At 31.8% G+C, this 27,586-nt stretch overlaps 3 protein-coding genes across 16 annotated transcripts; 1 reads left to right on the top strand and 2 right to left on the bottom strand.

Moving 5' to 3' along the window:
- Window positions 1-452: 452 nt before the first annotated feature.
- On the bottom strand, window positions 453-12,247 carry REV1 (DNA-directed DNA polymerase). 14 transcript variants are annotated; one of them, XM_068611701.2, is made up of 25 exons: window positions 11,927-12,247; window positions 11,653-11,797; window positions 11,336-11,451; window positions 11,172-11,248; window positions 10,402-10,919; window positions 9,472-9,615; window positions 9,231-9,363; window positions 9,048-9,136; window positions 8,862-8,912; window positions 8,579-8,782; window positions 7,790-7,909; window positions 7,486-7,578; window positions 6,738-6,797; window positions 6,557-6,643; window positions 6,287-6,370; window positions 6,095-6,167; window positions 5,142-5,210; window positions 4,823-4,906; window positions 4,319-4,609; window positions 4,165-4,235; window positions 3,121-3,710; window positions 2,399-2,459; window positions 1,616-1,792; window positions 727-836; window positions 453-634 (listed from the first exon to the last, which is right to left on the bottom strand). In XM_068611701.2, exons 1-23 carry the CDS (start codon window positions 12,127-12,129, stop codon window positions 1,745-1,747), a joined length of 3,411 nt encoding a protein of 1,136 aa, XP_068467802.1. In that variant the 5' UTR covers window positions 12,130-12,247; the 3' UTR covers window positions 453-634; window positions 727-836; window positions 1,616-1,744. The 14 variants fall into 14 exon arrangements, with proteins under 14 accessions (XP_068467802.1, XP_090155497.1, XP_090155495.1 ...); XM_090299371.1 differs by having other exon boundaries at window positions 5,142-5,277; window positions 11,927-12,241; XM_090299369.1 differs by having other exon boundaries at window positions 4,823-4,897; window positions 5,142-5,277; window positions 11,927-12,237.
- Window positions 12,248-19,958: 7,711 nt separating this feature from the next.
- Window positions 19,959-20,464, bottom strand: LOC137810446 (complex 1 protein, LYR family protein). Its single transcript, XM_068611692.2, has 2 exons — window positions 20,279-20,464; window positions 19,959-20,188 (listed from the first exon to the last, which is right to left on the bottom strand). Exons 1-2 carry the CDS (start codon window positions 20,462-20,464, stop codon window positions 20,135-20,137), a joined length of 240 nt encoding a protein of 79 aa, XP_068467793.1. The 3' UTR covers window positions 19,959-20,134.
- Window positions 20,465-20,560: 96 nt separating this feature from the next.
- On the top strand, window positions 20,561-26,964 carry LOC137810443 (alpha-L-fucosidase 2). Its single transcript, XM_090298148.1, has 10 exons — window positions 20,561-21,173; window positions 21,261-21,409; window positions 21,557-22,467; window positions 22,708-22,840; window positions 23,887-24,045; window positions 24,459-24,683; window positions 24,762-24,863; window positions 24,964-25,099; window positions 25,763-25,958; window positions 26,509-26,964. The coding sequence occupies exons 1-10, from the start codon at window positions 21,038-21,040 to the stop codon at window positions 26,837-26,839; spliced, it is 2,478 nt and encodes an 825-aa protein (XP_090154274.1). The 5' UTR covers window positions 20,561-21,037; the 3' UTR covers window positions 26,840-26,964.
- Window positions 26,965-27,586: the final 622 nt, after the last annotated feature.

The following is a 27,586-nucleotide window of genomic DNA, read 5'->3' as shown; positions in this document are numbered from 1 at the left end:
GCAGTCATGATGCAACTGCATGATCTTACACATGATATTAACTCCAAAATTATTTCTAAAACACGAGAACAAGTCATAAAAAGGATGAAATAAGGATAAACTTCCAACGAGTGCAAAAAAAAAAAACATTTATAAATGGGTTGATTGATAATTGTGACACAATGCAGGTCCAGTTACATCTTTTATGGCCCTTGAGTTCTTTGAGGAGGCACTGTATCAAGTCAATCATTGCCACCAAAATACAAACCACAAATTCACCATGAATTTTAATATTAATCATGGAACACTTTTCTATATTATATAATTTAATTATTCTCTTTAAATAAAAATAATTTTACAAATTATTTTTCAATGAAAACATTTACAATTAAGAGAAAATTGCGAACACATGGAACTAATAAAGAAGTAGATATAGAAAATTGCAGAATTATAAATGGGCACAGAGAAAGATGTTGATAGCTCAAAACAATTATATAAAACAAAAATATTCTCAGTTCAACAACTGTAGAGTGTGATAATTAACTTGACTAAATGCCATAAAAATTCTTAAAATTCTTCAAACAATGAAATCATCCCCACGATAACATCACTAATGGCAGAAACCAAAACGGTTGGGGACGCTCATTCAGCGATACTGCAACCCAAAAAGACAAAGTGGTTATGAAAACCTGTGCAGAAATAATTCGGAAAATTTGAAATTCACACAGATGGTTAAAAAATATTTACCTTAATGATGCCAATTTTCTTCGCATTGCTGCGGAAACACTGCCTGCAGCACATAAGCCCATACTTCCTAATCAGTCCATGAGGGTTCCATAAGCCCAATACAGACGCGGCTGCATAAACAAGAAAACACATTCTCAATCAATCAACAAATCTCATCAGAAAATAAAGACAACAAACCATATCAAGTACCACCAATTCACAAACAGTATTATAATCTAAAACTTAAGAGAGACTAAAACTAGACAAACAATATCTATCAAAATTCACATCACCTAAGTGAACCAAGAAGACTTACTAATATTTTCAATTCATGTTCAGTGACTGCAGGTCATAAATCCCAAGTTATACAGGAGAGGGATAACTAACTACACAATTTCAATCATAATTGTAAAAGATGACTGCATCCATAGAATTATCAATGTAAGATCGTTTGTGATGTGAATCACTATAAATTTCTTTTACAATCTTTTATCAATTTTAATTCCCAAATTAATTGCATTCAGTTTTTTGAATTGAAATAGTTTTTAAAGAACTTAAAGAAAGGGTAAGTCTTTTGAAAAAGTTTTTAAAATCAATTCACCTCCACTCTTGGTTTATTAAAGCCATCTATTATTTTCTAACAATTAAAACCAGTATAACTCACAAATTAGGATAGATGGACATTCAAACCAGTCAAACTCACAACTTCGGACGTTTGAAGTTCAACATCACAAATAGATGGAAGACAAAAGAACAATTCATACGTGTTAAAGAGGCAGACAATGGAACATAAAAATCAATTTTATCAACTAGTTTGATGTTTAATTAACTGGTTAGAAATGCAAGATTCATTAAGATGGGCACATATGCTGAAGAAAATGTTTAGGTATCAGATTAAAGTCGGACATACTCTGCAGCACATCAGTGGTGAATAGCAGCTTTTGAATTGGATCTGACCTCATTCGCTTATGCGGTTATACCAGTGAATTTTGCTCAAGTTTAGCATAGCAAGGTAAGAATTTTATAAGTTTGAGTGCTACTATGATGGTAAAAGTAAAGTCCCTCCATAATTGTCCTCAACAGCTGCCTACAAAATTTGAACCAGGGTACTGTATTAATAGAGAAAAAAAGGAAGAAGCATATCCTGAAAACTATGTGTTAAAACTACACAAACTCCTTATTAATATAAAATGACGTAATAAACCAAGTGTTTCAACCCATATATAAAACTCTGTTTATACGCACAACTCTTTGGCACATTACTTAATTTGGAATAAGATTAGACATTTGTCCTTTATTTGGCGTAAAGCACATGACCTATTCCTAACACATATTTTGGGGGATTAGGATCATTCCATTGATTTTCTTTTTCTTGATTCATTTCCATTTTGTAGTGTTATTTAGGAGTTTATCCTTCTGTTTGTAATGTTTTACGTTCAGTTGATAAGCCAAATAAATTTCATTATTTTATAAATAAACACCACTTTTTTTAACTTTGAAATTGTAATTTCAGTATTTAAAAGGTTTTAACTAAGACTAACAAATACTAGTTCCCATAAATTATGTTTTGTTAAGTACGAACTGGTCTACATACAACCCTGTGCTCTGCATGCTTTGGCCCCCATTTTAAAAAGTGTTTTTTGATTGATAAACAGAAGATGATGGTAAAAGAGAAAGTAGGCTGAATGCATACCTGAAGGTAAGGATACACACTATTATATACCTGTAGGAAAAATTGGGACATAGCTGCAAACCTGAAAACAAATTATGTTTTACTCAACAGACTGTCACCAAACAATCTATAAAATCTAGTAAGTAAAATGACTTTGAAATATTAGCACAGCTTTCACAATACTTTAAATAGCTACACTTGAAAAGGGTTAGCCATATGAGAGGAAAAAAATCTTTATTGAATTGATTGAATTTAAAAACAGTAAATGACCATCCATACATATAGAGAACTCTACCCCCTGGAGTAATGATTACAAAGATCTCTAATATCTCAGTATCACACTCATAATGATTACAACATCGTCTTGTAACTCAACAAAATATTTTCTCCTAGTTCAATACTTATGTAATTGTCATTAATCAAATTCAAAATATAACAGAATTCTAAGGAATTTACAAAAACTCCAACCTTACATGACTTCACTGGATATGAGGAATTTACCGAAAGATGGTTGCTGGTACATACACACAGAAAACAGCATGCTACCAATCAACTAACCTCTTTTTTAATCCACTCCAGCCTCTATGCCTAGTTTAGCACAATCTCCATTAACATTAAAGGACTAAATCTAGCAAACAAACTGAATAAAAAAATATGGGAAGAACAAGGATAAAAGCACATGATTATGTACGAAAACAATGATAAACAGAAGGGTGCCATACTAACTTGCAACATTAACATACCTTTTCAGAAGCCGAAAACAAATATAAATCTCTTCAATATCTCTTTCTATCTTCACTTTGATATACTGCCTCAGTAGCTCACACATAATGTTAACAGTTTCATCAGAAAACTGCTGGGCCAGATTTAGCTCACAGAATTCAGATATATTTTGGTGCAAAACTGAAGATAATGTGCTTTCCAACCCTGATCTGAAATACATTTCTGCAAGTTTCTTTAAAATTAAGCAACTGCTACCTTTGAACTTCCCAACCCAATTTGGAGGATTTCCAACCCATAGACTGTCATTATAACTAGATATAGGAGAATTATCAGAAATTTCAACGCCTACTGACAACAAATTGTTTTCAAGAGGAGGGATCACAACATTGGAGCATATCTCTGGCCTTCTGTGTGCAGGAAGCTGCTCAACAATGTCAGCTTTCAAATCCTCAGGCAATTGTTGAAACACTGAACCATCAACTTGACTCAAAGAAGAAGGCAATAAATCATTGTTTTCAAAACTAGAATGGTGTGTGACCTTGAAACTGGGTCCACACACTGAATATGTTATATCTTCGCCTTCACTAGTGCCCGACACATACTGCTTTGCCTATTAGTAAACAGATGACATATGTTGCCAAATAAAACATTTTTAGAAAAATAGAGCAATAGATACAAATAAAAGTGCTAATATTTCTTCCAGTTTAATGACTAATTGCAGTACAAAATGCTAAACCATCAAAATAAAGGTAGTTACATAAAATGATATAATAAGGTATAACAAGGAAGACGGGTCAATTCAGCCTTATAATTTGATTAACTGTACATAGAAGTGGAAAGCTTACAGATTTAGTTAGGGAAGAAGAAAATAAGAGAATATAAATAAATAATATCTCTTGTGTATTACAATTTACAATGTGATACAAGATTCAAAGCTGTAACCCTATTTATGCCACTAGTTAAGAATCTTTAACAAAATCAAATAAGGAAAAAATTGTAACAAAATATGAAAGTCAGTTCTAAGAGATCATCCAAGATATAATAAAATAGGGAAAATTAATTACCTTATTTTTTGATAATAAATTGCTTTGAGGAATCGGCCCAGAATAGGAAAGTTCCTCTTCATTGTTTATTGCTGCCAACAAAAACAAATTGAAAGCATGTGTTGCAAGTTTGAGTAGAGTATATAGCTTACACTAATGAAACAGACAAACTTACCTTTTTGCTCCAAGAATGAGTTTCCTGAAGGGCTAGAACTCTCACTTGTGTCTTTCCAGTTGGCAATATAATCAATTAACTTCCCTCTGTAAATTTCATTTAATTCTGAAAATACTTCTGGGGGAAGATTCCTTATAACTTCCATGTCAAGGTTACATAAAGGAGGGGGTGTTGAAATTGGGTCAGTACTAGCTTCATTATTTGGTATTTTATTGTCCATTTCCACCGAAGACTCTGGCAGATTTACAGATGCATGACGGGAAGTGTTATCCCTGCTTTGCTTGTCATGACCTGAAGAAAGAGAAACCAAAAAAGTTTTTGTATTAATTCCATCATTCATAAAACCTCAAAATAAACAAAAAAAATGAAAATTCACATAAGTCTAACCAAAAATTATCCAAACAATAACAAGTATTGTCCATTACCCATAGAATAAAACAACAACAAAAGCCTTATTCACTAGATGAGGAAATTTAAGTGTGAACAAATAGGGGGTGCCATTACCTATAGGATATTTCTGATTTCCAACACTAGCACATCCAGAAGTGAGCCATGATTTCAAAGTATATTTTGTTGTACCTTCATGAACTAAATAACATTATACAACTATAGAGAAATTACATAAAAAAAAGAAAAGAAAAGCTCAAAACTAAGAAAAAGCAGTAAAAAGATTCTACAACACTAAATAGAAGAATGGAAAGATGAAAAACAAGGTAGCATATCTCAGCAACAGGCATTACAGATAAATTTAATTATGTGCACAACCAAATAATATGTTATTCCAACACAACTCCTTAAGATTCACTTTGAATAATACAGATACCTTGTTTAGAAGCTTCTGCACTTTCAAGTCTGGAAACTTGCAAACCAATACCTCGAATCTCCTTGACATCTACATGAAATCAAAAAAAGGAGAAGACAAACGTGAAGATATACGGATTCCCTTACAGAAGTCCAGGCTGAAACACAAATTAACACGAAAAAAATACCATCACAACATTAAAATATGAAGTCCAAAGACATAATCACGAACCAGCTTCACCATGCAAGCATTTATTTTGAAAAATAATACACATATGCAGCCTGAAGCCGTTAACCTAAGTGTCTAATGAAACTTTCCGTATAAACTCAAGGCCAATACTAACTCTGGTCAATCATCAGCTATGCATCTAAAAGAATGGTTTTACATCTCTACCACAACCCTCTTGGAAAACTAGCACTTTGAACTTGAATCATGGGTGAAGCACTGGCCAACTATACCTTCAAATGAAATTTTAATTTAATTAAGAATGTAAGTGGAAAGTATTGAATCCTAACCACTTGATAATATAAGCTTTAATACAATGACAGGATCAACAGCCCTCCTAAAAACTTAAACTAAGAGAAGGATATTGATTATATTAGGATTCCCTTGTCAGTACACAAAGCTTTTTATATTAGGATTCAAGTCATAAACTAGGAGATGAGTGTAATTGAGAAAAGTTTCATTGAGAAAAATGGAACCTAGGAGATTGATAAGCACCCAAACAATTGAGGTACTCACCCTCAAAAGTTAGCTATTGGGGAGGAAAAATCAATAGATTCCATTCTGCTTAGTTATACATTCATTAAAATGGCAGAAAACATGTATGTCCGTATTAGCTAATAGAAAAACAATACTTATATTTTTGGATGTTTCATGATAGAATTTTGAAAAGAAAAATATATATTGAGCCAGAAATATGCTTTGTCAAGCATGGCTACATTAAAAGAATAATCAGGTCTGAGTTAAGATACCTATGTAAAAACATCCAAACAGCTGCTTTACAATTCTTTGGAGTATTTCCACATTATCAGTAGCAAGGGGAACCTATGATGAGAATATCAAACAAAAAATTGGACACTACAACAATTAATAAAACACATTTGTAGAAAGAAAATATGACAGTTTAATATACACACTAACAGAATTGATTTTTCAATATTTACCGTTACAGAATGACTCAAATTTTCACAGTCCCCACAGCCCATAAACTTTACAGGTTCGTCAGCACCTTTCCTTCTCTTTTTGATCTAAGGAATGTTTACAATAATATTTTGTAGACTCAGAAGATATAAGAAACATCATGATAAATAATAATAATACATGAGTTTCAGAAATTTAACACGACATAAAAGGAAGCACACAAGCTAAAACAGAAAGCTCATTTCTGAATAATCTAAAAGACAAAACTTCTAAAGCTGAAGGTAAACGAATACCTTTAGAGTGAAAGTGCGCCCCTGCACTCCACAACACTGCAATCGTAATGAGACCTCCTTGCAAAGATTTATTAGGAAGTGTTCACACTGGAATAACTTTTATGTCAACATTTTGATTTATATTCTTATGTAGTAAGGTTTGGAAATATAAAAATATAACACATCGTATGAAAATACTAACATCTTTTGTATCTTTGAATCTTACACCCCAATTTACATCAGCACCAACAGTCTTGCTTTCCTGCAGAAATGTAGATATCATCATAAACAAGTTTATCATGAAAGAATAATAATCACTGGAAGAAAAAGTGACAGAACAACACAGTTAGAAAATTAAAAGTAGTGTGTGAAACCAGCAGCTAGTGGCACAATTACTTCACAACAGGTTGTGGAGCATAGCACAATCAACCATTTTGAAATGTACAATGACTGACTATGGTATTATTATTCATATTAACCTGACAATTTATAAACTTCAGTCATTGTTCACTATTATAGTCGTTAGTCAATCCCTAGACAAGGACTGGAATAGGTAAAAGTAAAAGGATATTGTTACAGAAAAAAAATGGCAGTGTAAAATGGAAGGCAAAAGAAAATAACATTCAGATGTGGATTCATATAGAGAAAGAAAGAAAAAGAAAAGCAACACACGCATACATTATACCATTATACAACAAATTGGAACAATTTAAAATGGAAGAAGAGAGATAAGAAGCAACATGTGCACAATCACGCACACACACATTACATACACCATTATACAACAAATTGGCACAGGGTAAAATGAAAGGAAAAATAAAAGAAGCAACACACACATGCTCGCAGACTGAGGCATATACATCTCTCTCTCCACATGCACATAGTGTACATATATACATATATCCAAAGTATATATCTGTATATGTACTTTTTAGACAAAAATTCCATACCTGAAAGTTCCCAACTAACCGGTTATCAATTCCTCTGCTATAATTCCACAGCATTTCTCCTGTTTTTATACCGTAGTCCCTCTGCAGTGAGGCCTGCAGATGCAAATAAATAAGGATATACTACAAATATTACAAACATGTACTTCCCCAACTCAAGGGAAAAGATAAATGTCTAAAAGCAGAGGAGGAACGCTTAGAACAGATTTAAAGACCTTCGGAAGAAAGTCAAGGAATAACAACTTTTATAATACAATAGAAGGAAAATCATAAACTATAAAATAAGTAAGTAAATGAATAGTAAAACCTTGGAAATAATGCGCAGTTGTCCACAAGTGTAAATATTCTGTTTCTTCAATTTCTCCTGCAAAACATGCCCAATTCCTGGAAGTGAATTAATTGGGAGTTGGTATAAATGATCTTCAACCTGGAAAGGAAAAACTAAATAAATGAGCAAGGTAACACATTCCACTCATAAACTATAATATCAAAATGCATAAGCTGCACAAAATATAAGTAGGTTTACTTATACAAGTGAACTACAGCAGCTAGAATCACACCTGATGCAATCAGTGTCCCCTTTTTTTAATAAGTTGATCATTAAGATTATCAAAACCAGAAAATATAAGTTGAAAATTGCAATATAAATCACAGTACACCTGGTGAAGTGTAAATTGTCAATTTCAATGCATCCAAAATACATGTCAAACCTAAAATTAGCACCTTTGAGGAAAATCCAAAGCATCAAGGTCTAGAGTAATATAATCCACATCTAGCATGGCACTACTCTGTAAGTTTTCATTGAACTTTATTTAAAATACAGAAAACCAACAATTGCAAAATACAAAATAAAATAACAAGAGCAACAATTAGCATTGATATTTGAATTTGAAATATCAAAAGATAAGCATAAGTTTTCAGCATAAAATTCATAAAAAAGACACAATTATGGCCACAGAAAAGACAATTAATTATAAAGAAAGAGGATGTATAACTTGTAATATGATTTACATCATACTTTCATTATGCCACAAATAAAAATTGAGAATTATGAAAACAACTATAACTTCGCAATAAAAGAAAATCCAGAGCATACCTTTTCTGTAGTTATGTGATATTGACCATTTGGTTTTGCAGTTCTAGTAGCAATACGAGCCATAAGCATATTTCCAGCTATACCAGCACTAGCTGTACATCCAGTGGTCTTATAGATCTCTTCTCTAATAGATGAAGCTAAAAGTTTGGGATCTTCAACCTCTAAATCTGTGACATCTAAAAATGCTTCATCACAGCTTACAGCCTGCATCAAGTAGCAATTATAGCATTAAGGACAAGTCAACTGAAAACTTTATGCACTTGAACAATGTCAATCATAAGACCTGCACTTTGTTGCAATGCTGGTGCAATATACTATAAAATTGATCAGCTACCTGCAAAATGTCAAAGACACATTTGTAAAATTTTATTAAAAGGAAAAAAAATACAAAGATATGATGACATAAATAAAATATTCTGACACTCTGCTTTATAAGCCATTCAACCACAGACACCCTACTAATTCTTACTTCCTCATAAGCTTCAAAGTTATAAGGAAAGATAACCAGGTCGGGATAAAGAGCCTTGGCATCTCGAACAAACATACCAGCCCTAATACCTAGCACATGATCAAAAGCAGAAGTTACATACAAAAAAGTCATAACATAGCTGAGTGAGTCATACTATCATGTATAATCTGGCATATAACCAACCATGACTACGAGCTGGGTAGTTTGCAGAAGAAATCTCAGAAGTTCCATTGGAATTATTTGAATGACATACAGCTACAGGCTGATCCGACAATTCAGGGTGGTTCCTGATAACAACTGAAACAAAAAAGCAGTCCTGGGCAGCATACAGCTATAGAGTTAAATGACAAATCTATCCAAAATCTAAAAAGAAAATTAGTTGACAGCAATAATTTTTCTGAACATCCTTGTATTTAAATCTTACCATGTCAACATGGATAATAACTGAATTATGAGAAATACTAGAGCCACTAATAATAGAATTTTCATTCTTAATCCCTGAAGAGGAGGCAGAAAAACGCTTTCGATACCGATTTCGCCAGGTTCCTATAAAGTGGAGTCGTGAGCTCTGCATAAACCAAACTTTAGTCAGGATATTGCAATAACAATAACAATATGATTACATGACAGGGTAAATCACATATAGGTTTACATACTTATAGGAAGGTCAATACCTAACCCCTGTTCCACATGAGCAGTTGCTTTTTTTCTATCTTTGTTTACTTTTTTTACTGATTCAGCTAACACAAAATATAAAGCATAGGAGTATTCACTTCATCAACCCTATCTATTGAAGTTCAAGAGATTATTGATATCTTTAGATGTAAGAAACAATTATCATTGACTTGAATGTTTGATTGCCAGTATATTTTGCAGAATAGTACAAAAAAATTTAGAATACTACAACTAGCAAACACATACGCTTCCGCGCATGTCTATTCACATTTCTAATACATTAAAATATATGTAATTTTTTTATTTTTATGAATAATTAATTAAAAAATTAAAAACTAATACAATTTAAAATATATACATAAATTTTGTAAAAATAGTATTAAAAAATTATGTAGCCACTATTTTTCAAAATATAAGTTATTTAGTTATTTTAAAATAAAGAAAAGTTATTCAATTATTTATTTTATTAAATAAATAAATAAATTATTTTTTTATTTATTAGAGGGTAAAATTATCCAATTAAAAGATGATACCAATACCAAATAATGTATCCTCTTTATATAATGGTATAAATAACAGCCACATTAAAAAGAAAATAAAGTGGATCATCAACAAGAAAGTTACCATTTCACCAAGCAATATGAAAACTCAAAATTCTTCTATGTTCTAACTTCACTACCTTAAAATAATTTTCCACGAAATTAGGGTCTGCAAAAGTTGAATGACACTGTTTAAAAGGCTTAGTGCCTGAAGAACTTGGAAATTCTCTTGCATTCTGCTCTTCTGAGCAGTGAGAACTAAATGATGTAGAAGGTGCTTGATTAGTGGATTCAAGTTCACCTTTGACATTACTCTCATCTTTCGTAGCAGCATTGCTTCCAGCTGCTTGGTCTTCATCAAACTTAATTCTAACACTATTCAACTCCTCCGTCATAATTGCATTACTATTCTCCAAGACAATATCATCAGATGCAGCACTGATTTGCCCACTATGTTCACTCATCTCCCCAACTTTGGATAAGTTTCTATCCTCAGAATCTGTTTGACCAACCCTAATAGATGAATCTTCAACATCTGACACTACTTGACAAAGGGAGTTTGTTAAAGCATCCTCTGACATTTTACTACTTTTGAATGTGAAGAAGGCCGACAGTTTTGATTGCTTATTAGCTAGTTGGTCGAGTTGGTAAGGTACCCCTGTCAAAGCAAAATTTAAATCACATGAGATACAACAACTTGGAAAGTCAGATATAATATTATCATACATTCATATCGCTAGGAAAAAAGAACTAAATAAGAAAATAAATAAAAGTCAGGATCAGATGGTAAAACTTTAATGTGTAGACGTCATTGCTCCCATCGTACTTCTCTTCCTCTCATAATACAAAGATGAAATTTGGCGTAAGAAAATGAAACTAAAACAAGTGGAAGAGAAATAAAAAAACTTACAGCTCAGAAGTCTATTAGCAGCAACAGAATCTAAAATCCAAGTGGGTTTCACCACTGGCAACCCTGCACTGAATGCTCTGTATTGAAGAATCCAATAATTAAATTAAAGTAATTCAAAAGAGTAGGACTCAACCTAAAATTTAAAGAAGGGTATTAAATCAAACCTGAGGTTCTTAACTTTACTATCAGGCAGATTACTGCAGATGATATGTGTTACACGATGTCTAGAGAAATAATTCTCAAATCTTCCACCATACTTAAGCATGTAGCTCCGCAGTTCCTGAAACACGTTTGTCACTAATGTCATGTAGGCTCTTTGTATATCTACAATTAAATCTGACTCAAATTTACAATTTCCTGTCACAATTGATCCCTGAGCCAAGGAACGGTGACTTCATATTTCCAGCCACGTTCACACATTCCAGTAATCGGGGGATAGATACAGAGAATCAAAAAAAACGAAAAACGAAAAACGCTTAACCTGGCTGGAAGGAACCGTGAAACCATCAACAAAAATCGAAACTCCACTGAATATAGGCTTCCCAGAAGCAGAGTCACTTAAAGAGGAAGTGGAAGCCTCGGCGTCAAACTGGTTGTGTAGCTTCCGATTCTTCTCCGTCATATAACTGCATTTACTCCACAATCAATTAACAAATTCAGGCTAAAGAGCAAATATGAAATTGACATCGTTCTTAAAATTTGATAAGACAAAAATTGATGATAATATTAAAACAAAACCAAAAAAAAAAAAAAACCTGGTGAAACCGGAGAAAGCGGAATTTCGTGAGGAAGAGCGAGAGCTTGCATTTGAGCCCCAGGCAGCGCCTAGGGTTTTCTGGTTGGTGATTGTCTTCGTCTTTTTGCTGTTCTTTTTACTGCTGTCGTTGGAGCGGTTGGAAGATATAGAATTCGAGAAACTTCGTTTGGAATTAGCTGAGCGAGACGAGTCTAAACTCATTCTGACACACAGAGAGTGGCGACGGTGAAATGAGAGGAGAAAGCAGAGTTACTCAGCGAGGTGGTTGCCGCTTCCACGATCTTTCGAAAGGGCGTTATTGTTTGTAGGAGAAGCTAACAAATAAATAAATTAAATAAAAAATATATCAATATATTTTTAATTTTCTTATGTCTAAGGGAAAAAAAATTATTTATTACATAAAAAAATAAAAAATTATGTTTTTTTAACCAAGTTAATTTTTTGAATAAAATGCATGTCAAGTATTTTTTTTAGTATCTTAGGATAATATTAAAACAAAGTTGTGTTTTGCTTCTAAAATTTAGAAATAGATATTTATAAACCCTTGTAGTATTGGTTACGAACACCAGCGTATGTCATACGAAACTATTTAGTATTTTTTTAAATATTTTATTGGTCACTTAAATTTAAATAGACTTGTCTTTTATTTCAAATTTTGGAAGACCTAATTTTTTAGAGATATACAATTGTAATAAATAAATAAATTATAAATAAGTTGTGTTGTGTTTAATTATAAAGGACAATATTAATAAGGAGGTGGTGAATCAAAATACCCTAAACTCTAATTATATTTATAGGTAAGTTAATATTTTCCTACCATTTCATTTATTGATTTTTTATTTATGATAATGATAAGATTATAGACTTGTATGATATATTTGCTTATGTATATTGTGTGTGAATGTTTGTATGATATTATGACATTGTATGATCATACATGTTAATACCTAATGTGATATTGTGATTATTTTATGAATATTTTAGGATTTAGGTCTAAAATTAGTAAAACGTACTTTGAATTATAATGTGTTTTTAAGGGTTGTAATATTAATTGTAGGAACTCGTCATACAAAGTAAATACAATGAATTACCTTAATATAAAAATACAAAGTTTTTCAATAAGTTATTGATGAGCCAAGTGTTAATATTTATTGGGACTCGTTGTTAATATGTTATTAGGAGATTGTAGCGTGAGGTTGAATAGCAAAACAAGGGTGAAGTTGGAATCCTTTAGTATCTTCACACCAAACTCTAATTCCACAATTATTATGTTCTTTAATCTTTTAACACTATATCATTTAATATTAATATAAAATAAAGAGAATTATGAACAAGATAACAATCACCTATATAAAAATAAAAAATAAAAGACAAAGACTCCATTAAAAATATAGAGAATCTTTTAATACTCAATAGATCAATAAATTTTAAGAAAAACCCAATTAATAATATTCAAATTTAGTATGGAGTTGAATGTTGATTAAACCTATATTTAATCTTCTCAAAAGACTCAATTAACATTAACAAGTAGTTCATTAAAATTACAATGAAATTGTTTAATTCGATTTATAATATTGAATATGTTTGGAAAAAAAAACTACCCTATCATATTAAACACTAAAAGTTAAATATATACATCCTTCTTCTTTTGAACTAAGATAAAGAACTTTAATTGGTTTTATAAATACGAAATTAATGTGGCGATATTACATATCAGTTCTTACAAAAATAGTTTTCTTAATTAGTTTATATATAAAAATAATCAAAGAAAGTACACAAAACATATTTTTAGCATAAAATGGAAAAACTGATAGAAGTCTACCAAGAAATTAAAAAAAAACTTTAATATAAATATAAATATCAATTACATTCCTAGTTTTATAAGAATGCGTATGTTTGGAACATTATTCCTAGTTTTATAAGAATGCGTATGTCCATGGGTTAGCATATTTTATTTTGCCGTCTTATAAATTTTTATAAATAAAATATACGTTTATTATTATTTATTTTATATGATTTTATCCATTATATAAAAATAAGGTAATTAAATATATTATGTATATTACATCATAAAACTATATTGTAATAAAAAATTAATTATATAGAATCAAACGTTCTTAAATACCTACAACTTACATACATTGCATTTCCATACCAAATTAACACAAAGCAAAGAAACAATAATTCTGAATGACATTTAGGCCCCGTTTGGATCTAAGGGTGGTACTGTTGTCGACGACGGAAGTCACAACACCACCCCGTTTGGATCCATGCATTGTTGCGGGTGAGCGTGGAAGGAAGGAGAAAGGTGAGTGAATTTTGCTTCTGCTCAAAGATGAAGAGAAAGTTGCACTGTAGAGTGGGAGTCCAAGTCATCCACAGGAACTTACAATGTTGCCCTTTCTTTTGTGCTGGAATCAAGAAGAACAGTGGCCCTGCATGCATGCCACATGAAACCATGAGATTCCTGACTTGGCTCAGGAATCGTTTGACTGTGTGTGAAACTGTGAAAGGTGAGTGAATGCAGTGGGTGAGGTAGGTGGGTGTGGAATGAAGCTGGCTATATAACAGCATGAAGGTGGTTCCTCCATTCACAGAAAAGCAAAGAAAGCGAGCCATCAGAGAGAGTGTAGTGTAGTGTGGTTGGAGAGATTCGTAAGCCATCATAGTTTGTGTTAGGATAGCTTGTTCATCTCACGTCCTGGGTTCATCTCTGTGATTCATCTGGGTTCATCTGTGGGTTCGTCTGAGGTGAGAGGGTTTCTTCGAATGGTGCATAATCGATTATGGCTGAATTAGAACTGGTCAGATAATCGATTATGGTGAAGATAATCGATTATGGTGAAGATAATCGATTATGGTGAAGATAATCGATTAAGCAAAGTTAGTAATCGATTATCTGTACAAATTTCAAGCCATAATCGATTACCTGAAGTGTGGAAAAAGGGCCATAATCGATTATTCATTGCCATAATCGATTATGCTTGATTTTTGCCTACTAACATAATCGATTATCCATGGATAATCGATTATCATATGTATATAACTGAATGCATAATCGATTATGTTCTAAATTTTTTGAAATTCTATGTTTCTTATTTTTTTATGTGGTTTTCAGGCACTGGTGTTCTTCATCCTATCAGTCATCCTATTGTGCTGTTCTTGCTTATCTTCAGGTTTTTTAATTTTTTATGTAAAGTTATTTTTTTTATTTCTGTTTTATATTTATGTTTGGATGATTATGGTTTTGTAATATAATTTGTTTAGAATTTAGTTTAGTTAATTATGTTAAGGAGTTAGTAAATTAATGTTGGTTGTAATATAATTTTTTTAGAGTTTAGTTTAGTTAATTATGTCAAGGAGTTAGTAAATTAATTCCTTTATTTGATTTATTGTTTTAATTTTTGTAGATAGTTATAATTGTTGTAAGATTTAAAAAAAATATTTATTTGTATGAAATGAATGATTTCCAGAATGGAAACAAAAAATTTGTAAAGTTTAGGTTTTTTTATCATAGTAAACATAAATTATTAATGTTATAATTAAATAAAATAAAAAAATGTTGTAGTGATTAAAGAAAACTGAAAAAATTTAGTTAAATATTGTTTATTAGAGAATAGATTTATTTATTTAAAATGATTGGACAAAAATTATTAATATTATCATTAAAACTATTAAAAAAAATGTTTTAGTTATTTTTGTTATAAGATTTAATTGTTTATAAAAAAAAATTAATGTTTTTAAAATGAATATTTTTATAATTGGAAATAGAAATTTGTAATTCGTAGGTTTTTTAAAAAGTAATTGATATTTTAGAAGTTGTATTTTTAATTAATATTTTAATAATAAATGTAGAAAGTTATTATTTATTTAAAAATGAATTGTTTATAAAAAATATTTACAAAATTTAATTTAGACAGAATGAAATTCAAAATTTTAAAAATATTTTTATACGGTTTTCATTTTTTAGATTTAAAATAATTTATTAATGTTATAATTAAAACATTAAAAAAATGTTGTAGTAATTAAAAAAACAGTCAAAGTTTTGAGTAAAAATATGATTTTGACTTAATTTTTTTTAATTTGTATTTCACATTAATTATTGGTGTTAGAATTAAATGTTATAAAAAATGTTATAGTAATTTAAAAAGTCAGAAAAATTTTACATAAGAAATATGAATTTTTAATAATAATTTTAGATAGTTATTAGTGTTTCAAAATTAAATTGTTTATAAGAAATAATATTTTATTTGTAAATAATATTTTTACAGAATACAAATAAAATTTGTTGATGTTTAGTTAATATTTTTTGAGATTGTACATAAATTATTTGGTTTGTTTATATTTATTTGTTATTTGATTAAATTATGTTATCGAATGATATAGTACTTTTTATGAATTTTTTATTAAAATTAATTAAAAGTACGTTTTAGGGTAATTGTATTGGTGTACTTTTACACTAATACGGTAACCGCATTCGGTATGAATTCGGAAAAAAATTATGACGAGGTAGAGATGGTACACTTTGAGGGAACAGTTGCAATTTATGACGATCTTGTTGCGGCGAACATGAATTTAATTTCACAAATCGAAGAACAAATAAAAAAAAATAATGAGGTGCATCAGTCATGATTCTTTGTATGATTGCTTTTGGATTGAAATTGTTACGCACGGTGCCTACTACAAGCAACTGTATCAGTGAGTCTCAACCACAAAAAGAGCGTCGCAGACAAGAATTGATGGAGTACTTGGTTCACACTGAACAATCTCGTCACATTATTCGCATGGGCCTGAAAACTTTCATTAAATTATGTGAACGAATACGGGGAATTGGACTTGTTAAAGATGCATATCGATCAACCGTGGAAGAACAAGTAGCGAAATTTCTGCACATTATTGGGCATAATGTGAAGAATCGAAGTGTGTCATTCTTTTTCCATCGGTCTGGAGAAACAGTTTCCCGTTACTTTCATAATGTTTTGAGTGCAATTTTAAGGTTGGAGGGGGAATTCTTAATTCAACCAAATGGAACGGTTGTAAAACCACACATCCTTAACAACAGTCGATTTTTCCCCTACTTTAAGGTTTGTTGATAAAAACATTACTTGAAATTATGTGTAATGTCTTCTTTAGTTTGTGGTTAATTAAAGTTATGAATTTTTGTTTACATTAGGATTGTTTAGGGGCCATAGATGGGAGTCATGTACGTGCTAAGGTTGCACGTGCTGATGCGCCTCGTTTTCGAGGGAGAAAAGATTGGCCAACCCAAAACATATTTGCAGCCTGTGACTTTGACATGAAGTTCACATATGTCTTAGCCGGTTGGGAAGGAACGGCCTCCGATTCAAGGATATTGAAAGATGCTTTGGTACGAGGCGATCCTTTGGTTGTTCCAGAAGGTTAGTTATAGGGGATTGGGTATGCAGAAGAATTAAAAGGTTGTAGTAATATATACTAACCCAACTTTCCACAATCTTTGTAGGAAAATACTATCTTGGTGATGCATGTTTTATGTTAAAACGAAATATAATAACACCTTATCGCGGGGTCAGATACCATTTGAAAGAATATTTGCGAAAAGGGCCACAAAATGCAAAAGAGTTGTTTAATCATCGATATTCATCACTTAGGAACGTAATTGAGAGAACCTTTGGGGTGCTTAAAAAACGTTTTCCAATTATAGCCAGTGGGACTGAGCCACATTATGATGTGGATACTATGACAAAAAATGTTTTAACTTGTTGTATTTTGCATAACTTTCTACGCGGGATCGATAATGATGAGTCTCTGCTTGAAGAAGTAGATAATGAATTGTTAGAACAAGATGTCCAACCAAGCACCACCCATGCTCGTGAACATGATTACAGGATAGGGTGTGATATTAGGGACGCTATAGCAAACGAAATGTAGCAAGATTAAAACAATTAATTTCATGAAATAATATATTTTCTACCATTTTTCAATGTTTGTCATCCTAACTTTATTTAAGTTAATTAGATGGATCGCGGAAAAAATGTGGCTTCAAATTCATCAGGTTCTTATCGAGAGTTCACCAAGTGGATGGCGGAGATGAACCTAAGGTTTTATGTTACTTTTCATGCTACTTATTTACATAATCATATTGTTTTTAATGCAACTTTTTTACCATCTTATTACTTTGACAACATTGGTTAAGTGTCACTAATGTCTGCGTATCACAACACATCGTCATCTAGTTGTACTGGTTGTAGTGTGCAAAAACGTGGTACTTTTACCCATGCTACTGGGAGCACAAGTGCCTTCGTTGATCCTATTTGTGATTGTGGACAATTTGTTGTTTTGAGAATAGCGACAACACAAAAAAATGCTGGAAATTTTTTTTGGGTTGTCCCAACTACAAGGTAAAATTTATTCAATTAGGTTTGAAACAAAATGTTATTTTAAACTTATTCATTGTTCAATTTTATTGTTTTCTTCAAAACAGATTAGAAGTGGCATGGTTCTAGGGTGTAATTTTTTCAAATGGTGCATTGAAGACGTTGCCGATGAAAAAGATGAAAAAGATGAAATTATTATCATACAACGGAATAAGATATGTCTTCTAGAAAACCATTTGAAGGTCTCCACAAGAAGGATTCAAATGTTATTACTGGAAATGTCTTTTCTTTTTCTAATTAACATTATTATGTTCTTCATGTAATGACTTTATATTATATATTTTGACACCTACTTAATATTCATGTTATATTCTAAATTTCTATTTTATTTTTAAAATAAATTCATTTTGCTATTCATAATAATGAAAATTATTATTAAAATTAATTTTATATATATTTGTATATATATAACATAACATAATTTATAACATCATTTATAATATTAAAATTATGTAAATAAATTAACTTAAATAAAAAATAATTCTTAATTAATAAAATGTTAAATAATATAATTATACTTTAATTTTAAATTATAATTAACTAAAATATGAAATAGGATTAATCATTATTTTATTTTTTTTATATTCAAGGGTAAAATTGTAATCTCACAAACTTTACTATTCAAAATAATTTATAATATTCTTACAACTATCATATCACTCACAATTTTTAATAAACTTTCCTCACACATCCACTCTAACATACCTCAATCCAAACAACCTCAACTTTCTTCACACTTCCTTCACACTTCCACTTCCACTCACCCTCAACTTTTCACTCCCCCACACCCTCTAATCCAAACACACCCTTAGTTATTTATTTAATGTGTAAATTTAATTATAAAAATAAATATTAATAAAATTTAATTTAGTTGATTAAATAAAGTGCGTAAATTATTCTAAATCTAACATGTGTTTAATTTTCTAATAAAAAAGAAATCGATTGCAAAGAATATTAATTATTGACAAAAAAAAATATTAATACTGTAAATGTGTTGATTGAGAAAATGGGTTCATCTTCAATGTAATATACACCATAATTTTAGAAAAGACAAAAAGTGCAGCAGTGAAATGGAAATAAGAAGAGAAAAAAAAAAACTATTGATAAAACATGAAATTTAAACTTGACTCAACTTTATCAACGATAACTATTAATGTGATATCTCTCATAAATGATAAAGGCGTTTGTAAAACTAATATAAAATATCATAAAAGAAAGAAGTCATTCATGAACTCAGAAAGAATAAAGTGAAAATGAGAATAGAGAAAAATCGTGAATGGTGAAGGAAATGAAAAATAAGACAAAGAAAAGTAATAAGACTTTCTTTTAGATAAAAGTTGAAGTAAGGTTATAGAAGGATAACAACTATATTTGGTTAGAGATACTTAAGTAGAAAATATAACCTTTTATGTGAGAAAGAAGCAATTATATTTTGAGGAAAGTTTTGAATAAGAAAAAATTGTGTACACCATTTTATCTTTATTACTATTAATTGTCAAAGATATGATTCCTGCTAGACAAAGTGGATTTGGATAGATGGAGAAGTTGATGATGGAAGTGGAAGATAAGTATTGCCATAGGAATGATGAAAAAAGGTTAAAATGAAGAAAAGTATTGAAAACAAACTAGTTTGAATTACCATCGTAAATCCTTAAACCCACCTTCAACTCAACTCTCCAACTTATTTTTTGTTGAATGTTACCCGAAAAAGTGTTATCAATAAATAAAACATGCACTGAGAATTAGATGGGGAATAACAACAAACAGTTGGGGGGCATTGCATGGAAGCATCAAGTGCAGCATATCCCTTTCAGCTTATCCGCAACAGATTTATCAATGGAATACTGGAATGGAATGAACAGAGAAAATTAGATTCAGAATGAATGAAAATAGTATATATATATTGTAGTGTTGTGTTGGGAAGATAAAGGAACCTTGTGAAGAACCCAGAGAGAGTGATCGTAGGTGCGTTGAAAGAGGTAAGAGACTTCAGAAGGATCGGTTTCACGGTAATTGACAAAGTTCTCGCGTGCATGCTTGGCGTAGTAAGCCCTGGTGTCCTTCGGCAACAGCCTCACCAATCTCAGAACCTCTGCGTACGCTCTCGCCGCTTTCTCCATTCTTCTCTTTCCAACTAACTCAACTAACTAATCTCTTATCTTATTAAATAAATACCTTTTCACTTTACTTTATTTTTAAATTAATTGTAAACGAATATTGTTTATGTCAATCCATAAACAATGACTTTCAAAGCGGATAATACTTCGGATACAGTGATTTCGATACTTTTTCCTCTTTCAATACATCTATATACCCATACATCTTTCAAGGATAAAATCTGTGACAGAACATCAACTTTCAAAGCGGATAATACTTCAGATATAATGATTCCGAATCTAATAATACTATGTCAAACTTTAGGTCAAATGAGAACGAAAATATTCCTTAAAACCACTACTTTAGACAACTGTAAGACTTATTTCGATACCACCCATGACAATATAGTCATCGTTCAGGAGAGTAGAGAGCAATGAGAATAAATAAAATTTATATGTAATCTCGAACTTGAGTTGAGAACATATATAATTTTCAAAAGAATACCTATATATAGGAAATTCCATTGCATAATGCATATATCTCTTTCTCTCTCCCACTGGTTACTTTATGAGTGAGTCTGGGTGGGAGTGACAGCCATGGAAGCTTCGGACTTGAAGATTAGGTTCGGAGAAGAAGGTGGGAAGCACTGGACTGATGCCCTTCCCATTGGCAATGGACGCCTCGGAGCCATGATCTGCGGCCACCTCCATTCCGAAACCATCCACCTCAACGGTACTCTTCATCTTCATCTTCATCTTCACCGGTTTCCTTTCAGACCACACAATCAGTGCATGTTTGTATGTTTTTTTTTGCTTTCAGAGGACACGCTCTGGACTGGTACACCCGCGGACTACACTAATTCCAAAGCTCCACAAGCCCTTTCTCGCGTTAGAAACCTCGTTAACCGTCAACAATATCCACAAGCCACTGCTGCTGCTTCTGCCTTAACAGGATCAAATCCATCCGAGGTATGTAATGTAACACTCTTGACAAAACCGTGACGGAGCAACGATTTCCAAAGCTGTCGTTTTATTGTGCCTAGCAATGTTATCTCTCGGAATTTGTAACACATTTCAATTTCGCCAATCATTCTGTTCATGAATTGTTATGCGCAGGCCTACCAACTTCTCGGCGATATAAAATTGGACTTCGATTATTCACATCTCACCGGCGGCCAACAAAGTTACCAGAGGGAGCTGGACTTGGATACTGCTACTGTCAAAGTCAACTATTCCGTTGGAGATGTTCAGTTCAAAAGGGAGCATTTTGCCTCCTACCCAGATCAAGTCATTGTCACCAACATTTCCGCCACTCAAAATGCCAGACTTTCATTCACACTTTCTCTACAGAGCAAAATGATTAATCAAACCTACTTAAACGGCACCAATCAGATTATAATGAAGGGATCGTGTCCTGGTAAAAGGGTCTCACCTCAACTCCAACACAGCCCACAAGATACTCCGCAGGGAATTCAATTCTCGGCAATTCTTGATCTGAAGATTGGTGGTAAAAATGGCGTTGTCACTGTTTTGGACGACAACAAGTTGAAGGTTGAGGCTTCAGATTGGGCTGTTTTACTTCTCGTTGCTTCGTCTTCCTTCAGTGACCCATTCACACCACCTTCAGATTCTAAAAAGGATCCTACTTCTGCGTGTTTCAGTACATTAAGCTCAATAAGCAATGTATCATATTCTGACCTCTATGCACACCATTTAAAAGACTATCAAGATCTTTTTCACCGAGTATCGCTGAAGCTTATGAGAAGCACCCAGCTGAATATTTCAGAAGACAGCTCTTTGGAATTGAAGAAGCTTGTGCCAACGGTTGCTAATCTGTCTCTAGTGGACAGTGTAACACAAGTTTCAACCTCTGACAGAGTGAAATCATTTCAGACTGATGAAGATCCATCATTGGTGGAGCTTCTATTTCAATATGGTCGATATTTGCTTATTTCTTCTTCGCGCCCTGGAACTCAGGTGGCAAACCTACAGGGAATTTGGAACAAAGATCTTGAGCCTACTTGGGAGTACGTTTACATTCTGTTTTATTTCAATGGATATGGTTTTAAACAAGAAGAATGATACTTTGAGTTGTATAGAATTATACTTTAAACAAGGCTTGCTATCTGTTATTACAGGATTAATCAGGTTTCTATTTTCATTTTCTTTGTATCTACCACAACATTTGGTTCCCGATTCACTTGCAAGGAAGCCTTGCATTAATTTTTTTAATCTGAGACTAATAATGATTACTTTGTTTTTCCTAGTGGAGCCCCCCACTTGAACATCAATCTTGAAATGAACTATTGGCCTGCTCTTCCTTGCAATCTTAGCGAGTGTCAAGAACCCTTGTTTGATTATCTTTCCTCTCTGTCTGTGAATGGCAGTAAAACTGCATATGTAAGTATTTATACTCTTTGCTTGTTTTTGTTGAAGGCCATCTTAATTATGCATGATGTTATCTTGTATATAGCCTAATTTTAAAATTCAACAGCTTGTATCTACAATCTGGCTATTTTTATTAAACATGTGTAGAAATGTAGATCACGACCTAAAATTGGACCCATAGTAGTGCTCTCAGCCTAAGCTGATTGAAATACCTTACCACTTAGATCGGCAAGACTGAACAACATAGAAGCATTTCTAAGTCTATTTAAGCCATTATAAGCTTTAGTATCAAACATGAACCAAATTCATTTCCAAAGATATGAGTCTCAATTTTATTTGTTTCATAATTTAGTGTTATCAAACCAAAATAAAACTATTTACATATTTTAAATTTTACAAATATAATCAAATTATTCAACAAAGGTAAACGGGTAATCATTTTGACTAATAATGATCTTGGACTGAAAATACTGAAAAAAAAATGAATTGAATTTAAGATATTATTCCCAACAATTGGATTTTTGGAGAGATATAATCAAAGGATCTATACATGCTCAAAGACGCAAAGCAATTACTTGGAAATTTTAAGGCTTTAGGTAGAAGTATGTTTTAAGATAAAATACTTAAATTTATACTACGAGCTAAAATGCACCTTCATTGAATGTGAAAAAAAATATCAAGAACTAATTTTCTCAAGTTTTTGAGTTGTGGGCATAGTTCAAGAACCCTTGTTTACATCATATTTATAGCTGTAACCAGGGACATAGGATTGTGCCTCAGAACTGTATGCCGAGTCACTTAACTGATTAACATTCTGAACTAATAGAAAGAAACTAACTATAACTTGGTGTATTGGTTGGAGTAGTTAAATTAATTGTAGTTGCTGCATCTTTTTTCATGCAAAAGGGCCAACAATTGGAAGCAATGCAAGATTGCCTTGAGCCACCTTGATGCCTGTTGTGTTTGCTTCCTTATTTTTGTAGTTCTCATGAATTATTTCCCTTGAGTTTGACATACTTATGTTCTCTAGCTTCTCATTCAATTATTGAACTCTGAAGGTGAATTACCAAGCAAGTGGGTGGGTGGCACATAGTAAATCAGATATATGGGCTAGAACATCAGCAGGTCATGGTGATGTTCTGTGGGCCTTATGGCCAATGGGTGGAGCATGGCTTTGTACCCATCTATGGGAGCACTATGCTTACACGATGGATAAGGTAACTGGTTTCTGAATTCTGAATCATTCAATGAGGTAAATCAGTGCAAAACACAATAAATTAAAAATAGAAAACATACAAAGCTAAGTTTTTAGAAACTCAGTAGCCTCTGGAAGAGTCCTTCTAAATTTTAATCCATTTTAGAATGTTGTGCTTGTTTGGGTAGTTAGTGCAGAATCTGCAGATAAACTTTTTAAAATGCTTATAAAAAATTTTATGATTGAGATATATTTGGATGATACTAAATAAAGTTGTTTTTTTAATGTGAAAATATACAAAATTTAATTTGAAATAATGTTTAAATACTGTGAGGAAAAATTACAAAATCATGTGCAGTGTGATGGAATGATTTTTGGCCAAACAAACATAAAGCTAGAACTAACAAAGGCAAATTTTGTTTTTTTTTTCTACAGGATTTCCTTGAATATAAAGCATATCCCATTATGGAAGGATGTGTCTCATTTCTGTTGAGCTGGCTGATAGAAGGCAATGAAGGATATCTAGAAACTAATCCATCAACTTCCCCTGAACATAATTTTATTGCTCCCAACGGTGAGCCTGCATGTGTAAGCCAGTCATCCACAATGGATGTGGCAATCATACATGAAGTCTTCTCCAAATTTCTTTCTGCTGCTGAGGTAAAATTGTGTAACTTTTAACTAACATACTATAAGATGTTCTGTTTACTCAAAAACTTGTGTGTACTTTCAAAACAGGTTATAGGGAGAACAAAGGATAATATTGTCAGAAAAGTTAGTGAAGCTCAACCACGGTTACGTCCACTCTATATTGCCCAAGATGGTTCCATTATGGAATGGGTATTTTCTTGAATATAGAAAATGCATGCTACTATATTGAATGATTAACTTTGATATGATAAATTGCTGGATAAATAGTGATTTTTTTTGTGGAGGACAGGTGAAAGATTTCAAGGATCCAGAGGTACATCACCGGCACCTCTCACATCTATTCGGTCTATTTCCGGGTCATACAATCACTCTTGAGCAAACTCCAGCCCTGTTTGAAGCTGCTGAGAAAAGCCTTTATAAACGAGGTTTGCATAAGCTGAATAATTATAGTACTTGTTTTTTTATCTTGCTAGAGTTCTAGGTAGAGTTTTCTTTATTGATTTCTAATAAACTGCATGCCTCACACCTCACAGTAATCAATTTTTGTGTACCCCTTTGACAATTAGAAATCTTAATCTTATCCATTGTGAAGGCCCTGTTTCTAAGTAACATAGTGTCTATTGGGGTAAATTTTTCTGCAAGTACTTCTAAAAGAGAAAAAACAGAAAGAAAAGATGAAATAAGTATCTTTATAGGCTAAAAGTAGTTTATGTATGAGTTAAAAATCTTTTAAAAAAGCCAACATGAAAGAGTTTCTACAAATTAGTTTATGCATAAAGTAATATTAATGTATTGAAAGAATCATCTAATTTTTTCTTCTTATTTTTCTTTTTTAGAAGTATTCATGCAGAAGTTTATCCAAACACATTCATAGTCTATAAAACTTCAATCAGCTGGAGTCTAATTTTTTTTGGGAGGGGTATCATGTAGAAGTATGCGAATGAAGGAAACACATTTCCTTTATTTTAAAATATAAGAGTTGTGCTAGATACTGAAACTATTACAGCTACTTGCTGGTTTTCTTAAACAATGTTTATCTGCCCTTAATAAAAACATTTATCTTAATAATCCTTTCAATTTGGAAACAGGAGAGGAAGGTCCTGGGTGGTCAACCACATGGAAAACTGCTTGCTGGGCACGTCTGCAGAACAGTTCGAATGCATATAAGATGATCAAGCGCTTGATAAACTTGGTGGATCCGGATCATGAGATACCATTTCAAGGTGGACTTTACAGCAACCTGTTTGCAGCACACCCACCATTTCAGATCGATGCCAACTTCGGGTAACTTGCTTAGGTGTTTTCTAGTGTTACTTCCCAACTTAAATATCTTGCTCACCTGTTTTTCATGTGATGTCATATGATTGTTGTTACTTAAGGTGTCAGTCTAACCGAGATTTCAAGTTGCATAATAATGTCTAACATGAAAATTTTTATTAAAAAAGAAATATATCTTGCCCACCTAAGTGATATGTTTGTGTCTTTATTTTCCCTCAAGTCTTTGACGTTATCAATAACTGGCAAAGACAACTACTTGCAAATGTAACAAGTTACTTTAGCTACTAAGCTTTTGTTTTACTTGGACTATAACTAATTACGCACCTAAACAACATACATGGAGTTGAATAGCTAATTTCAAATATACACTGTTGTCTTTTCTTTACATAGTTGTAAATGTGATTTTATGAACCATTAGATTTCTGTTTTTGACCTCACAATTTTTATGTTATCCTCTCTCAGACTTCTTGAACTTGATTTTCCCTAGGCCTTAGCTCAATGGGCAGTGTCTGTGTGTGATATATTGAGAGTCAACTCAGGATTATTTCGTTGGCAGTTTTGCAGCTGCAGTTGCAGAAATGTTTGTGCAGAGTACATTGAGCGATCTTTTCTTACTTCCTGCTCTTCCCTGGGAGAAATGGCCAAATGGGTCCTTGAAAGGCTTGAAGGCTCGTGGAGGAACAACAGTTAACATATGCTGGAGAGAAGGGGATCTTCAGGAGTTTGGTATATGGTCCGAGGAACAAACAAGAACAACTCTGACAAAAAGAATACACTATAAAGGAACCATGGTCACCACAGACTTAATCACTGGCATTTTCTACAAGTTCAACGGACAGTTGAAGTGTTTGAACTCATGCTCTCTTTCAGAAATGGCGTGTTCTTGAATTGCAGGGTTTGATAGTGTTGTTCATTATGTTTCTTTTAGTGCTCTTTATATTCTCTTTCATTTATTTCTTGGAATTTAAACAACTTTTATATTTAAAACTTTAAATATTAAGTTGATTAGTAATATGAATATTAGAATAGTCAAAAGTTAGTAAACTATGTATTATACTAAAGATAAAAATATAAAAATGTAATTTAAAAAAACATAAATATTTAATTATTTGCTATCATTAATATAGGCATTGAGTAAATAAATATTTATTGGTAGAGTCATAATATCTTCACAACTAAAAATAATAATATTTTAATAATATTTATTTTACTTTTGAATTTATTAGTTTAATATATTATTATATTATTAAAATGACTTTTTGGAGAAGTGTGAAAGTATTATGTTTGTTTGTTGGTTTTGTAGGAATTTTTTTATGGGTCGGTTGACACCGCTAAGCCTAATACATTATTATTTTCATTATATTTATTTATTTTTTAATTTAAAATATTATTATAATTGGTTGTTAAGTATATATTATTTACTTTTTCCGTGTCAAGTAATTTTTCCTTTTTTTTTATTTAAAGCATTTTTGGATGAATAAAAATAACGTCATGCATGAATTAACATCAATGAAAGATGTCAATATAACAATTAATACATTAATTTTCTTATTCATTATCAACTAAATAGTTTAATTATTTTTTTTGTTTATATGTCTTTTTTATTTTTTTCAATTGAAAAAAGATGTTACTAA

Source organism: Phaseolus vulgaris, chromosome 2, assembly GCF_051622355.1.
Source record: "Phaseolus vulgaris cultivar YP4 chromosome 2, ASM5162235v1, whole genome shotgun sequence".
Taxonomy (NCBI): domain Eukaryota; kingdom Viridiplantae; phylum Streptophyta; class Magnoliopsida; order Fabales; family Fabaceae; genus Phaseolus; species Phaseolus vulgaris.
This window is presented reverse-complemented; position numbering and strand designations above follow the sequence as displayed.